The sequence below is a fragment of the Amblyomma americanum genome, chromosome 7 (assembly GCF_052857255.1).
Source record: "Amblyomma americanum isolate KBUSLIRL-KWMA chromosome 7, ASM5285725v1, whole genome shotgun sequence".
Classification (NCBI taxonomy): domain Eukaryota; kingdom Metazoa; phylum Arthropoda; class Arachnida; order Ixodida; family Ixodidae; genus Amblyomma; species Amblyomma americanum.
The window spans coordinates 63,708,436-63,724,211 of NC_135503.1; the positions used below are offsets into that span (position 1 = coordinate 63,708,436).

At 46.0% G+C, this 15,776-nt stretch overlaps 1 protein-coding gene across 21 annotated transcripts in view; it reads left to right on the top strand.

Moving 5' to 3' along the window:
- The window catches only part of Reps (RALBP1 associated Eps domain containing), a 54,101-nt gene that overhangs the window by 21,669 nt on the left and 16,656 nt on the right, over positions 1–15,776 (top strand). For 7 of the 21 annotated variants that reach the window (XM_077632394.1, XM_077632393.1, XM_077632391.1 and 4 more), the window contains 7 exons: positions 928–1,052; positions 4,638–4,730; positions 9,088–9,181; positions 9,721–9,780; positions 12,046–12,124; positions 13,711–13,859; positions 15,093–15,107. In XM_077632394.1, the coding sequence (XP_077488520.1) occupies positions 928–1,052; positions 4,638–4,730; positions 9,088–9,181; positions 9,721–9,780; positions 12,046–12,124; positions 13,711–13,859; positions 15,093–15,107 (615 nt within the window). The remainder of the gene's footprint in view (positions 1–927; positions 1,053–4,637; positions 4,731–9,087; positions 9,182–9,720; positions 9,781–12,045; positions 12,125–13,710; positions 13,860–15,092; positions 15,108–15,776) is intronic. The other 14 variants (XM_077632405.1, XM_077632401.1, XM_077632395.1 and 11 more) reach the window with 5 other exon arrangements.

Sequence of the window (15,776 nt, forward strand, 5' to 3'; positions counted from 1 at the left end):
CGCTCGCGGTGTTAGCGAGGCCCGACGAGGCGTAGGCAGCGTAGGTGTTGACGGGAGGACACGGACGACTCGGATGGGTTGAACCGCACAAACAAGAAAGACTGGATTAGCGAGGCCTGACGAGGCGTAGGCAGCGTAGCTGTTGACGGAAGGACACGGACGACTCGGATGGGTTGAACCGCACAAACAAGAAAGACTGAATTGCTGCGGGCCCGCGGGTTTTACTCGCTTCGGCTGACGAGGCAGTGGCCATCTAGTGGCAATCTCTCCAACTCGCGTGCGGCTTTTTATGGCCTCCGAGATTACCCACGCGCGTGCAAGGGGGTGATCTCGGAGGCCGTGGTCTGGTTGCCAATTCCGTAGCCAAGCCTGGCCAAGACTCGTCAAAATGGCGGTTGGCGTGCGTTGCCCGGCCGGGTTCGGGGTGCCAGGTTGCGACGTATCATGCGGGAACGTTTTCACAGCTACAACGTAACAGCGGGGTACCCAATACATTGGATCCTATGGGAGCTATGCCGGGACCGGACGATAACGACATAACAGCCGGGAAAACGCAGCAAACGTAACAGCGGGGTTCTACTGTATATGGACTCGTGTCAGGTGTGCAGTGGAAAGAATGCAGGCAGTTAGGTAGGTTCTCGGAAATGAATGTTTCTTTGCATCACTGGTACTTTACTGTTGCACTGATCTTATTGCTTGGGTTTGCATGCATTGTTCAGAAATGTGAAACATTTTTGGGTCAGTCCCCGGCGTGCTAAGCCGAAAAGGTTTCACAATTTACCGGGTGGCTGAGTTGTGCTTAAGCCATTGATTCTGGGCACTTCACATTGAGCGAAGCTCCAGAAACAAAAGGCGTAGTGCCTGTATGTAGCTCCAGAGATCTGTCTGGCTCCTTTAATTTTACTCTCCCTCTTGCCCTGTGCACAGTGGTGGATGCAGCCGCCTACCAGATGCCACCGCATCCCCCGGTCACCCAGCCTGTGCGTGTGGCCAGCCCCAAGGGCCACACACCGCCTCCTTCAAAGGAGCCCCTCTCCCCACAGAACAAAGAAGTGAGCCAGGATTTCTGCCTGCCCCCCTCACTCTCTCTCTCTCTCTTTCACCAGCTTCCATTGCGAACGAGAAAGCTGCATGCTGCATGTGTATTCTCACTTCTTTTAGAGTTGGTACTGCTAGTTAGCCGAGATGCAAGTTCAGTGGCAGTCAGTGTTTGCAAATGTTGCTATGCCAGTGCATGATGTTTTGGAGTGGTGTGTATTGTGCTACTAATTGTTGTTATATTTTTATTAACTTGAGTAATTGTTTTATGGCGTATTGCAATTGGCAATCAGGAGCAGAGCCCTGAATCCACAAAGGATAACAAAATTCATCGCTGCAAATAAGAACTCTGGGTTTGGATCAATGTTGCCCATTGAAGCATGCTTTTCGGTTCGCAGAGCAAGGAAACATGCTTTGGATCGCTGATTGGAATGCGCCATTAGTTGCTCTACTACAGCGGCAAACTTCCAGTGACCTTGAAGTGTGTGTAAGTTAGGGTGATGCTATGCAGGCTTTGTTTTCTTGTTTTCCTGTTGTGATCATTTAGCTCACATTCTGTCCATAATCCTTGCTCTGAAACCAAAAATTTTCGAGGCTTCAGTGGTAGTGTGTATGAGTTGCAAAGGCAGTAGCCATGCTGCCAGAAGTCTGTACCATGAATCTGCCATTTTTTACAAGATGCGGCACCCTCTGGGGAAGCAAAAATTCGTCTTTTACCCAGTAGTTAAAAGCAAACGCACGTGGGCAACAAAGGTGCAGTCCTTTTTCACGAACAGCCAACTGTGCAGGCAAAGAGGCATGTGTGTGCTTGACAGCTGTCGCCATCTTTTGCTTGCACCTGTCACTAGCACAAACTGTGCATGCGGATTAGAAGCTGGTGGTTTGATTTCAACCTGCGAACCTCAGGAGAGGGCAGAATAGGAAAGGCGCACGCATGCACGAGACAGCCATGTTGTGAAAAAGGCAGATTAATGGCGCTTGCCTGTAGGTGTTCACTGAAACTGACTCATACTAAGTTGTTCAGTCGTTCACAGTGCGTTTACGTTTAGTATAAACGAGGCTATTTTTTGGTTGGTTCGACGAACCTGGATTCCCTCGGTGTTTACCAGCAGGTGCCTATGAGAGTGGGGCGGTGAAGATAGAAGGCCAAATGAGTGCAGCGAGTTGCACGTCTACACTGACAGTAAGCTGTTAATACTCAGCTAGAAATAGATGTACAGTCAAACATCGTTAATTTGGCCCCGTTAATTCGGATAATTTGGCCTCCCTGCTCCCTCCAGTCAAAAATGCGCATAGTTCAGTGGCACCACAACTCGTTAATTTGGAGTGAAATTGCACGCACCGGTTAATTCGGACTAAAGGCATCTCAGGAATGGCACTGAAGTCAGTTTTCGAGACATGCATTGATACTTTCTTCACCGGGAAACCAGTACCGGGTTGGAAGCCACCCTCCAATCCAAAACCGAAAATGTATGACGGGCAGCACTGCTACAGTAAAACCTCGTTTATTGGGCCTTCGATAATTCGACATTCAAATAATTGAACTGTTTTTTCCACTGCCTTGAAGGCAAAATTAACGAGGTTTTAGTGTAATGAGCAGTCATTGGCCACAGCGTTGTGTAGAGCTGGCCCCGCAGGCATGCAGCTTCTAGTGCACTAGGGGCAACAAGGCAAAGAGGCAGACTGCCCCCAAGGGGTCAGTTTCAATCATTGTTATTTCTGTCAATATAAAATTGCCTTTGGAAAACTGTTGTTAGAAAAGATTTCACTAGCAGTTGACAATTGTATGTACAAAATTTGGTGGCCTGCACAGTTTGGTCTGGGTGTTTTCTCCTCCCTTTTTTCTTACTTCTTTTTTTGCCCCTCATGTCTGCATTAATTGGACTGCTGCTTGCTACCCAGTTGTGTGTTCTGGGTTTTGTCTTAACTTTCGTGCAGAAGCAGGCATGTACAGAGTGTGCTACAGGTTTCACAAGCTCTGGAACTGAGAGCAGTAAAGGAGCCTGTATATGGCAGCAAGGAACTAAGTACTGTATGTCATATGGTGACTTCCAATCGCAGAGTTGGAGCACTTCGGGAGCAACGTTTTCTGCTCTTTTCGGAGCAACTGTATTCCAAACGCAGATCCGAGGGACGGATCGCGTCTTCCAATCGTAGACGGGGAGCGGTTGCCGAGCCGAGATTGCTCCGCCGAAATCGGCGGATCCGACCGGAAGTTTGCGTAGCGTTCTTTTTCACCAGCGATAGCAGCGCCCTACATGCTCTGGCCTGCATGCTCTGGCCAGAGCAAGTGTACTCCAATCGCAATTTCAGGTCGCGCGCTCTGCGCCGGATTCAGGCGCTCTGTCAGAGAGCGTGCAGACCGCTCCAGGCCTGCGATTGGAATTCACCAATAGAGAACAGCCTGTACTTTGTGACAACTTCTTCTGGCAATGGAGCGGGAGCTACAGAGCCAAAACGCGCCCTCTTCCTATGCAGCGGAATGTAGTCCCCGCTGGCAGTTGGTTTTCTCTTAAAACATGGTACTGTATTGTCATTATTCGATATTCAAGCATACTTCTAACAAAGCTGCCAAATTTCAACGCTGGAAAGTCGGGGAAGAAAATTTTTCATGATTGCATCAAATTTGCTAGGCATGTTAGAAGAAGCTTGCCAGCTACACCAACGACGGAATGAAGCTGCTGCCGAAAAAGCAACATACCAGGCGGCCACGTGCATCATCATGCAGCCGAACTACTATTTAGTGGAGTGATGCAGTTAGGGATGCTCCGCCCCTGTAGCCTACCCTTCCTTGCCAAGAAAAGTTGTTGCCGAGCATTGGAAACTGTTAAATTCTGTGGAATGCCTCTCAGATGTTGAAAGAGCAATGCAATTGCGCATTTTAATGCTGCTGGTATGCAATCGGAGCTCACGGTTTGTTTGAGGGAACTATGCATCATCAGTTTCCTTAGCAGCGTCTCAGTCTGCATTGTCGCCATAGTGCACTGAATGCTGGCTTTGGTAATGCAGGCAGGTATGAATGCTTCTCCTGCTTAAACTGCCAGCTCATTTGCTGTAGTACTTCGTGTTCAAAAAGGCATTTTGGGGCGGGGTTGATATGCTACCAGGCTTAGTTATGTTAGTTGCCTGCTTTGACCAAGATAAGTGAAATGATTTGCTGTTTGTATCACTGCTAAGCCAGGAGTGCAAAAATTCGGCAGTGTACCATTTCCTCATTTGGTGGATGTTTCTCATTGCAGCAGATTGCACAAGGGCTTTTTCTTGTGGGGAGTAGCATATTAAGTCTAGAGCAGAGGTGCTTCATGTCTTGACTGGTTCAAAATGGACTAGCAAAGCATAGACATCAAATTCCTGTTCTATCTCAATCTGCCACCATATGCAGCCATCTGATGCTGAGCACAAACTAGCAGTAGTCTAAGCAGGGGAAGCATTTAAACTCGTGTTCATCAATGGCAGTGTGGTTGGTATGGTAGCACATATTAACTGCACCCAGCTGCAGTTGTGTGGCGCTTGTTGCGATTTGACAAGCATGGCTGCCAGAACCGGTGCTTACTTCAACCCTTCCCACCCCCCACCCCCTCCCAAACCCCCTCCGACAGTGGACCAAGTTCAGCGACTCCCCTACTAGCACTGTGTCGTCTCCCAGCATGAAGCCGGTGAATTTCGATTTCTCCACGGCCTCTGTTGAACAGGTTGCTGCTTCTTCTGTGCTTCTTATCGGCATTATCTTATCTTTGGCCACCATGTGATGTGGCTTGCTTGTGCGATGTTGCAAATGCAAGTATAATTCAGTGTGTGTTCTTTTTTTTTTCTTGTTGTTCTTTTGTGGAGCAAACTTGGCTGATTTCAGGGACAAAATGGATTTATGCGTAGTTGCGGACAGAAGTAGAGAGAATATACCTTGTTAGGCCTAACTTTGTAGATGTCTTGCCTGGGTTGTATGCATGCAGTTGAATATATCACTGATACAGTCACACATGAGCGCGTTACAGCTGCTGAATTCTGCCAGGGCAGATGTGAAGGCAGTTAGAAGAGGAGAGTGCACTTTGCTTACTTTGATACGTATCTTTGCAGTTGGGTGTGCATATTTATGAGTGTCCACACATCTCAGATTAGTCATGTGAAGAGCTAATACAGCAGTTATGAGAGGACATATCAGGGCACCAGTGTAAAGTGCACTGTGACAGTGACAGCATGCAAGAGTGTGTGCTGTGTTAACTTAAAAAAAAAAACTGAAGGTGAGGATGTTCAGACCTCAGAAATGTTAAAAATATGGCTGGAGTAAGAAGCGTATCTAACAATTAGTACAAATTTATGGTAGCTGATAGTTGTAGTATATACACAGTCGTGCCTTGTTAATATAGACACTTTGGTTCTGAAGCAAAACTGTCCTTAAAGCGAGTCTGCAATATCAAATTGTGAAGAAATTGAAAACAAAAGTATTAAAATACACTTATTTACTGGTCACTAAGGTCTCGTTGATTCTGTGCATAGTGGTTGGCAGTGAAAGGAAAATTAGACAATCTTGGGAGTTCCAAGTGCAGTTTACTGGTCGTCATTATCCTCATGTAGTACGGTTCGAAGCTGCTAGTGTCCGCAATGCATGCAATGGCATCTTATGGGGTGAGGACGTATCCCTGACTGTTCCATGGACTGTTCAGAACACATCACGCGAACTAGTAGTACACATCTGCACCCAGCCGGTTGATAGCCGCGGAACGCGTCATTCAATGTCTTGGAGGCTGCAGAGAGAGCTTCTTTCACAGCCATTCATGAAATACGCCAAATTTAAAGGCACATCGACTGTGCACTTTACCACTGTCATGCATAAAACCCCAAAATAAAACAAAAATGCCGTCACTAAAGCACTTGCACCTTTGCACTGCCTTCCATTGGTGCTCTGCATTCAAAACACTGCTGAGGAAACATTTGATTGGAGTAGCCAAGCTTTTGTTCCGATTACTGTCATATCACCGCAGCAAGAATGCATGGGCCCCAGTTCGTTCTGTGCATTTTCACCTTTTGTCTTTTGTCTGGACAGCAAGTTTCCATGTAAACAAGGGGAAAATACGTACATTGTAAAGGTTTGGTCTGGTCATAATTCGAGTCCGTATTAACTGGGCACTACTGTACTACTACTGTACTACTACTATACTACTACTACTGTACTACTGTACCGCACTCAACCACCAGGTGTTTGCTGAACTTGAGCTCAGGTGTTGTCTTGAATATCTCTCAGGTGTTGCCTGTTAAATTGGTCTACCTGTATATGATAGTAGATTGCTTTTTTTGAGAGACACCAACACTAAAACAAACAGATTTGAGCACATTGCAGGATGCAACAAGCTGCAACAACTCTCAAGCTACAGCTCTCTCAAGCTGCAACAGCTACACCTGTAGAGAGAGGACACAAAAGAAGGATAGATCCAACCTGCGCATTTCTTGTAGCAGTATTTATCTTCAGCGAACCTTAATAGAAGCTGTTTAATGTAAAGAAGCCCTTATGCCAAACCATGAGAATTGTGCAGCTAAGTTCTCCACCATTTCTTTTTCACTCGCCCGAAGAAAGACAATGCGGAGCAGTGCACTCGAAAGTATTTTAATTGTTAGTCTGCTGTGGCTGTGATCGAGCCGGGGAACTGCTTTCTAGATAGTGGCCAAGTTTGCTTCCGTTATTTTTCGTTTTTTTTTTTTTTCATTTGAGGTGATAGGTGAGATTATTTTCATTGTGTTGCATTGTGCTGTTGTCTGTTATGCCTGTAGTTCTGCAAACACTTTGTGTTCATTTATGCTTAATGTGAAACATCCCTGTATCCAACAGCTTGTCACATTTACATGAATGTGAGCATCCCTTGTTTTCTTTTTTCACAGCCATGGTTTTAAATGTGGTTGTGGTGAGTGGGGGTGGTACTAAGATTTGAAGCTAACCGTAAAACGGCGAATAGGTTTTGCAGTTTACGGTGAAACGGAGGGGTGCTAAGAATCGTTGCAATATGGTGTAGGTGACAGAGACAATGAAGCACCTTAGAGTGCCATTTATTTTTCCCCTGTTCCTGCCAAGTTATATAATGAGACACCGTACTGTAGTGGTGGAGTTTCAAATAGTGCTAGCATTGATGGGAATGCTTGAATGCATGTTGGCAGGCTCTGCAGGGAAACAGTTTTGGCTGGACTTTGCTTGGCTAGGGCATCGTGTGCTTGCATGCATTGTGATAAAGACAGTAGGCATTTGTATGTGATTTGTGTGTCGTGTTATTTGCTGCCCAGAGGTGGCTCTCACAGCTTTGCGGAGCAGGGTAATTTAACAAACTAATATCCTGTGGAAACTTCAAAAATAGCTGATAAAAGTGCTCGTATGTTATGACAGGTGCATCAGGAAATTCGGTTCCCCGATGCAACTTTTGTGCAGATTGGACTGTTGCATTTAAACTTGTTTCGTGACGCAAAAACTTTGGCTAAGTTGATGTCATTGATTTATCAACAAGGAAGCATACTTTTAGAAGCACTTGTGACCATTTTAAACCTTTTAACTGCCTCTTTTACGGGCACCTGTTCAAAGTAGAGTAGCAGTGTAGCCCTGCAAGAGTAGAAAGAATGGAGCATTTTTACATTTGCCATAACCAGCTGCCAGTTTTTCAGTGTATCATTGCTTTTATCATTACTTTACATAGATGCGCTCTTTACTTATAGTTTGTAATGCCACCAATTTCTTTAGCGAAGGGAAGAATGGCTTTCGAACACAGCATTTTGAGTTCTTGTTGGATAAGAAAATAGCTGCTGAACACAACAAGCCTAAAAATATGATCTCGCACTAGCTCCTGTTCATCAACGTTAAGTTACATTAGGCATTTTAGAATACCAAAGACTTATTAGCGGAGATGTACACTGGTTTACCAGACGCCGGCTGCTCTTGCGCAGTGCGCTTCTTGGCCCCACCCATGTCACTGCACGTGTGCATGCGTCTTCCAGTGAAACGGTAGACATCCCTGCTATATACTCTCCGGTATTCTACAAAACGTCTATTATGTGGTGTTAAGTACTTCCGCATCAGTGAGACTCTACTAGAATGATGGCTAAGGTGCACTTGGTAATGTAGGGGTCTGGAATGATTTTGACCAGCTGGGGTTCTTTAACTTGCCCTAAGTCATAGTACGCAGGTGGCGCTTCTTGTTTTTGCCCATTCTGCCTCCATCAAAATGAGGCCACCAGAGGCTCAACAGCTGAATGCATTACCGCTCGATTGCCGTCACAACAGTGGCATTGTATAGAGCTGCATTTGTATTGAGTTTGGAACCTAGCAAATATTCCCATTTCTTTCTGCCTGCTTTTTTTTTTCTTTTACTCGCGGGCCTTGGCTAGTGCGGGGGTAAGTCAGGAAAAAATATGCCAGGATAGCTGCATTAAAAATGATTAAGATGTCATTGAACTGCACACATAAAGAAAAGGTGAGGTGACTGTTATACATTTTTAGAGGGGAGCCCAAATTGTTTAGTCAAATTTAGACATCGCAAAACAGATCACGTGGTCCAGAAACAAGGCACATACATGTGCATAGACTACATCAAAGTGTGCTGTTCCCAGTGGGCGCTTATAAACAGTTGGGCGTACGGAGCATGTAAATGAATTTGAAAACCCTTACAGTGAGGGGTGCAAGTTTTGAGATTGGGAAGATCATTCCAAATTTTTGTGACACGAGGCAGCGCAGGTGAGTTAAAGCATGTGTTTTGCCTAAGGTTTGTTTAACTCTGCCATGATTACAAATTTAAGTAGACCTGCTCCTCTTTCTTTTAATCATCATTACTTGCCTAGGAATTTGTGTTAATGTGAGACCACTACCAAGGTGCTATTTGTCTGGCTTAAGAAGGTTAAAGTTCTTTAGGTTCTTGTATGTGCAACAGTATACCTGCTTGATTGCTGTACTGTAGCAGCCAGCTGAGGCCTCTCTTGTTTTTTCAGGTGGCGGGGAAAGATGTTAGCAAGTGTTGTGGGTCCTCCCCACCTTGATCCTCTCTCTCTCCGTTTTTGTTCTCACTGTGTGCGTGCGTGCAGGACCCGAGGATTCTGCATCCTGTGGCTCGCCGTGTGTCGCCCGACGGCCACGCCCTCCCCTACAACGAGCAGGACAAGGCAGGCTTATCTGCAGGTGGGGTTATCTTTGCAGGGGTTATCCACCTGGGTATGGATATGCTGGTGCTTGTGTGTGCGTGTGTGCTTTCGTTACTGGCGGGATGACACATTGCTGTGCGCTTCTGTATCTCACATTGTTCTGTATACAGCTGAATGTAAAAAGGTAAAAGAAAGATCGTGTTCTTCTCTTAGATGGTGTTCGTGTTTGGTTCCAGCCTGAATTATGCGTACACTTCAGTGCAAGCTTGCTCGTTTCTTCTTTATGCAGCTCCAGGTGCCACCGAACTTCATGTGGCAAAACATTTCCTGTGTGTCCAAATTTCGCAGTTAAGATGGATGTTGTTCACGAATTAAATCTGGAGGGAACAGTGGTGGCGTTAAACAACAGGTTACATTTTACTGTTGTGCAAAAGTATGCTCTTACGTGGACTTAATGCCATCCCTCATTTGCATTTACTGCACAGGAACTTGCTTGCCCTGTTAACATTTATCACCAGATGTTAATACCGAGTACTTAGTAGGGCTTACCAAGATTTATCGTCTTGTATTTTTTAGATGCTTGTGGTGACTGCAGGTCTGGTGGAGCACCGAAGAGCATTTTGAAGAGGCTTTCTGGTGAGCTCACGTTCGGTTACAAGTAACGTATTGTAGGGCACGGGTCGCTTACCTAGAGTTGGAACAAATTTAATTTTTTTCACAGCTGAAGGGGACGTTTGTCGTGTGTCGATAGATTACCATATTCTAGTCTTAGAGGGACCACCTTCTCTGAAAATGGAGCTTTTATAAGCCAGAAAAGACCCATGAACGGAATACTAGTGTCTGCACCACTGGCTGATTTCACGGGCAAACTGTGGAACATCAACACAGTTTAGCCATGGAGACCTTAGTGCAGACTTTGCAAATTTGAATCGAGTGACTAAAAAGTTTTTCAGTGCAATTTTCTCAGTAATAAATGGTTTTTTGCTACCGGGCAAACGTCGGCATACCCCGAATGAGCCAGGGAATCGACTTTTACTAAGAACAAAAATTGTATGGAGCTGTTATCGGTGTCCTTTTAATCCAAAAAGTGGGCTGGTCTGCTTGAAACGAACTAAATATTGGTGTGGAGGAATTGCCACCATTTTTATTTTCTCAGTGTCTTGGAATCCTAGACCTTGAGAAAGATGCTATTTACCTAACTGAAATGAAAATGTCTGTTTTGGTGTTGTAAAAACTTGTGTTTTACCTAAAGCAGAGCCTATATGCCAGCTGTGATCACTCAAGCAGCTTTGAAGCACTCATAGATTGACTGCAACAGCAAAAGGGATTCTGGCGCTTGGTTGCAATGGAAAGTTCAGTGCTGCATTCTAAAGGTACAAACACACTTGCGGAAAACCGCGCGTAGCGCGCCGCTGCCGGCAGTACGCTTGCTGCGGAACGTGCCATGGCAGTGGGTTCATATACCGCGCAGCAAATGGGTCGAGGAGCCATTTTCGGCGGCTTGCCACCTGCTGCAGAGCGGGGAGACTAATGGGGGTGCCCGGCTTAGTCATGTGGGGAGCGTCTTTGCTGCCACTACTAAACTCTTGGCTCCTTGGCACTACTTGGCTCCTACTAAAGTTACAGGCCAGCTCCGCTGCGCGCGCCTGCGGAATCACGGATCTCAACCGGATTAGTATGGAGGGAGCTTCACGCAGCGGCGCTTTCCCGTATACTCCTCACTGCCGGTACGGCCGTCCCTTTGGCGGCGAGGATTGTGCTGCCAGCAGCGTGCCGCATGTTTTTACACTATTGTGTTCGTACCTTAACTATCTATGTCTGGAAGTACTATTGCGCTCATTAGCATAAACTACGACATTTTTGGCTGGGACTTTGAGCGTAGCTGCTACGCAGCAGCAGTGGTGTTTGAAGCTGCTTTGTTGCCGGGAGCAGTTGTTCCAGAACTGGCGCACCTCCAGTATTGTCAATGCAGTAGCCCTGTTTGCATTGTCGAAGGCCATACAGGAAAAAAGAGCATATTTTAGTAGCTCTCTTCATAGTTGGTCCACTGACACACTGCTGTGCAGCTGAGCCCCAAATCCACTTTCACTGCTTCAGCCAATTGGCAGCTGCTTGGAGGGATCATTTCTTCGGAGGACCATTTGGGTGAAGGGCCCAGGTGTCTTGACAATCTGTGGACTCGTGCTGTAGCTGAAAGAGCTTGTAGTATGCTCGACGACAGGTTTTCCTGGCAGTGAAACGAAGGCTGCAGGGGTAGAGCGCCTGTAACCGTGTCATTCCTCCAAATAATTTGGCCAGAGCATGACACACTTTGCTGCCTGCCATGTTGCTCTTCCTGCAGTAACTTCATTCCATTGCAGGAGCAGCTGGTGCCATCTATTAAAGCTTCATGCAACTAGACTTGCCTAGCAAATTTGTCATTCTCAAGAGAACTGTTTTATGCTTGACTTTCAAGGTTGGGAGCTTGACTTTCAAGGTTGGGAGCTGCATGAGAAATATGCCTTAAATATCTGGTATTGACTACATAGCATGCTTCAAGAGAAAACTAATCACTGCAAGCGGGGTCTTTATTCTGCTCCACTGCCGAAAAAAATTGTTGCCAAGTGTAGTGGCTGCAGCTGGTACTTCTTTTTGGCACTGTATTGGAAACCGAATAACCTGAACCATTTTGCCTTTATTAGTTTGCCAGGTGTGCCCTCAAAAGCTTGTGGAACAAGTTTCTTCACCTAAACTTCGTGTGTCCCGTGCATCAGTCCATGCGTGATTCACTAGTATTGAGTGGTTGTGTTTGGATGACCCTGCTCAGCATAAGGCTCACTCGACCCGCTCCTCCATGTAGACGAGCTTTGTTTGGATTCCCCTTCACTCCCTCTCCTCTAACACTACTGCCTCTTTATGCAGGCCCAGCTGTGCCTACAGCTCCTCAGCAGACACTGGCCTATGTGGTCACGACTGAGGTCTCTGGAGACAATGCTGCCAAGTGAGTGGAGCATTGTTCGTTAAATGTGGGGTGGGATACTGTCAGTCTGCATTATGAGCATTTTCTTTGGGTTATGCCATTGTAGTAATTTGAGGCAAGGCTTCGTCTTTCAGAACTTGACTTAGAAAACTTCTGCAAACTTGCCTATGCATGTCAAGTTGGCTTCAAGTTGGCATTAAAATTTCAGCTTTATTTGGTCGTTATTTATCATGTACTTGCTAGTATGGGCGAAAGAAAGAAAGGGAATAGAAGTCTAAAAAAGTTTCCAGGGTGTTTAGCTAATGTATGTGTTGCTCGTTGTAGGGTTATGTGCCATCGTGCTTCACATCCATAGCAGAAAATTTGAAAACTTTGCAAATTTTCTTCCTTCTTCATGCAAACATGAGGGATCTGAGACGAAGGTAAGATGTCTTCATCGTGTTCTAGCAACAGGCACGGTTTGATGAAAGGAGCAGAGACGCAACTTCCTGAACTGCTGGAGTTATCGCACGCACTTTGCTCAGAGTTGACAGGACTGCAGTTGCCATGTGGAAGCAACAGAAGTGTGTTTTATTTTGATGTCCGCAAAATCTTTACCGGCCGTTCTGAAATCATTTTAATTACTTTATTTGAGCACATGGCCAGCATGACAGCAGTTGTGCATCTGCTGCATATGAAGTGAACTAGGTTACCAGTGATCGTATTATCAGGCGCATGCTAATAATGTTACATGCCTGCCTCCCAGAATTTAATAAACCAAAATCTCGTGTAGAACTGTATTAGAATAAGTGATTGGGACACAGTCGTTGATACATGTGACATCCACCTCTGTGCAAGCCCTCTTGACTCTCCACGACAGCTTCAGGTTGCCAAGGTTTTTATGCTGTTTCAGCACAGGCCTTTTGTAGCTTTTGAATGTGAGAGACAGTGCTGGCAACCTAAACGTGTAGTCGGGCTAGACTGCCTAGGCAGCTGGTTCAGTAGTTCCCCCATCACGCTGTAAACATCGATGCCAGGAGTGTTCTCCGGTGTTGCGAGTTTTTCATGCTATACTTGCAAAACAGTCATAATAGTTAAGAACTGGCGAAAACTTGTTTAGTATTAGAAAGTGGTTAGAGCATTCTAGTTTTCAAGGCATCCTGTTCAAGAATAGTGTGAAAAAAATCAGAGGATTTCTTGCCGCACTTGCAAGTGAGTGTACCGGTGACAGTCAGGCTAATGTATTTTGACACGGTGCCAGTTAAAGAACTGCAAGTGGTCGAAATTTCCGGAGCCCTTCACTTCGGCGACCCTTATAGCCTGAATCACTTTGGGACATTAAACCCTTATAAAACCATAAACCTTTATTTCAAGCAACTGTTTTTCCCATGCCAATGCTGCACCTGGGCAGTGCGCCACACTGTAGTGGAGGACTTTTAATTTCACTCCTGTGGAGTTCATCAATGTCTGGGCAGGAATCAAAGCAATGACCTCGCGCCCAGTGCCAGAGTTCTTTACCTGTTAACCTGCCGCAGCAGATATTTGATTTGGTTGAATACAGTTAGGCACCTGGAAAAGGGCGGTCTTGTCCTGAAAATGCATGTGTGTGTGTGTGTGTGCATGTGCAGCTCCTTCTCGGGTGCCACGGCGGGTGGCGGTGCGGTGCCTGTGGGCTCCCAGGGCCAGCTGCCCCCCAAGAAGGAGCCACCTCCTCCGCCGCCCCCTAGGCCCAAGCGCAACCACACGCGCAGCTCTTCACTTGACCTCAACCGCCTCGGTGAGCACTTTTCGTTTGAACAGGCGAGTCCAAACCCAAGTGAAGCCAGTTGAATCCAAAAGAATCCAGATTCCATGCCATCTGTTCTCTGTAGATCGATGGTTTTGATTCGAGCACTTTCGTTGAGAGAGAGCAGAATTCAGATTAAAATGGTGGCATCCTGTGAAATCCTAGGGGAAGCAACAGAATCCAAAATACAATAGCTGACCGACATTTTGGACTCTAATAATTTGGACCTGTGCGATGTTTTGGTCTTCGTTGTGGAACTATCATGCATCTCATAGGATGGTGTGCATATTTGTGACCAATCTTTTCTACTCAGAGCAGTCCAAAAGTTCGATTTTTCAGTCTGAAAAAAGCACCAAAAATATTCTGGAGGTGGTCCTTCAATCAAGGGTCCTTTCTTCTTTTTATTTTTATTTTATTTTTGCCTAATACAGACAGGAGCGAGCATTGCTGTGACGAGCAACTGGTTCTTTCCTGCCATTTAAACAGAGTCAGTTGGATGGTCTTTGGCAGGCTTGACTATTTGTTTGTCGTTGCCGCTTCATATAATGGCACGCTTTTTGTTTCCGTCGAGGTGGCCTACAAAATGCATGCTACTGCATTGAAAACGGGACAGGCACAGCGTCCATCACGGCTTAGAACAGCTGAGGCCTGCAGTGGAGATTGGAGTGGGGGGCTGCATTCGAAGGTGCTTGCTTCTTCCCATGGTTCCCTATCTAGGTATTTGCAACTGTCCTTGCCCATGGAAACACTGTTTTTGCTCCGCACAGTGCATGCATTTGTTCATGACATGACCTGCGGCCACATCGCACTGTCTGGTATCTTGGTATCTGTCTGGACATGATGATGAAAGCTTGATCGTGGCTCAGATACTGTCTAATATTATTTCTTGCGAACGGAACGTGGAGTACAGTGGAGTTCGCAGTTTCTAAAGCTGGTTTTTTGCAGAAAGGTGATGTTATTTTAGTTCACGGATTTTACGCACTGTTTGATTGTTCAGACCATTTTCCAGGCCCCGGCGAGTCTGAAAAATTGGTCAGCGACTGTAATCCAAATCTCAGACCATCCACAGATTCCTTAGTGAATTCATTTGAAAGACGCTTTGGCTGTCCCTAGCATTCAAATTGTGGTGGTGCTACTGGGTCATTCATTTCGAACACTAAAACATGACGCGATGCTGGGTGCAGGGTAATGAACACCTATGTTTATTGCGCGCTCTATTTATAGATGCTACGGGTGAGGGTAAGTACCTTCTCTTCCAGAGAGACTCGGTATCTTTCTTTATGGAGACACATTGTATGCGCATGGCCCTTGGTTTCTGAGTCGATGATTCATCTACCAATGTATTCTCTTTTGTCTGAGAATGAAGACAGGAAAAGAAAAGAAAACAAAAATTTAATGGCAGTAGTCAAGCCACTTGCATAAAGTAATTCTTGTACTGGAGTCATCGAGGTGGCGTGCGACCGGGTTGAGAACTGGACAGCTGCAGCAGTGTCCGCCACGGCTTAGACGACTAACGCCCGCAGCACAGATGAGGGGGACTGCATTCATAGGTGCTCGCTTCTTCCCATGGGTTCCAGCTCTTTTTTTCACAACCGTCACTGCCCATGGAAACAGTCTGTGTTTGCCTCCGCGGTGTATGCATTTGTTCACGGCAAGACCTGTGGCCATATTGCACTGTCTGGTACCATGATACAAGGTGGGATGCGGACGGTAGTGTTTGCAGTTTTTAAAGGTGGTTTTTTGCAGTAAAGTGGTTGTTTCTTTCACTTCAAGGATTTTACGGACTGTTCGGTTATTCGGACCATTTTCCAGCTCCCACTGAGCCCAAAAAATCTGTCGGCGACAGTAATCCAAGTCTCAAACCACCTACCAATTGCTTGGTGAATTAAGATGAAAGAAACTTTGTCT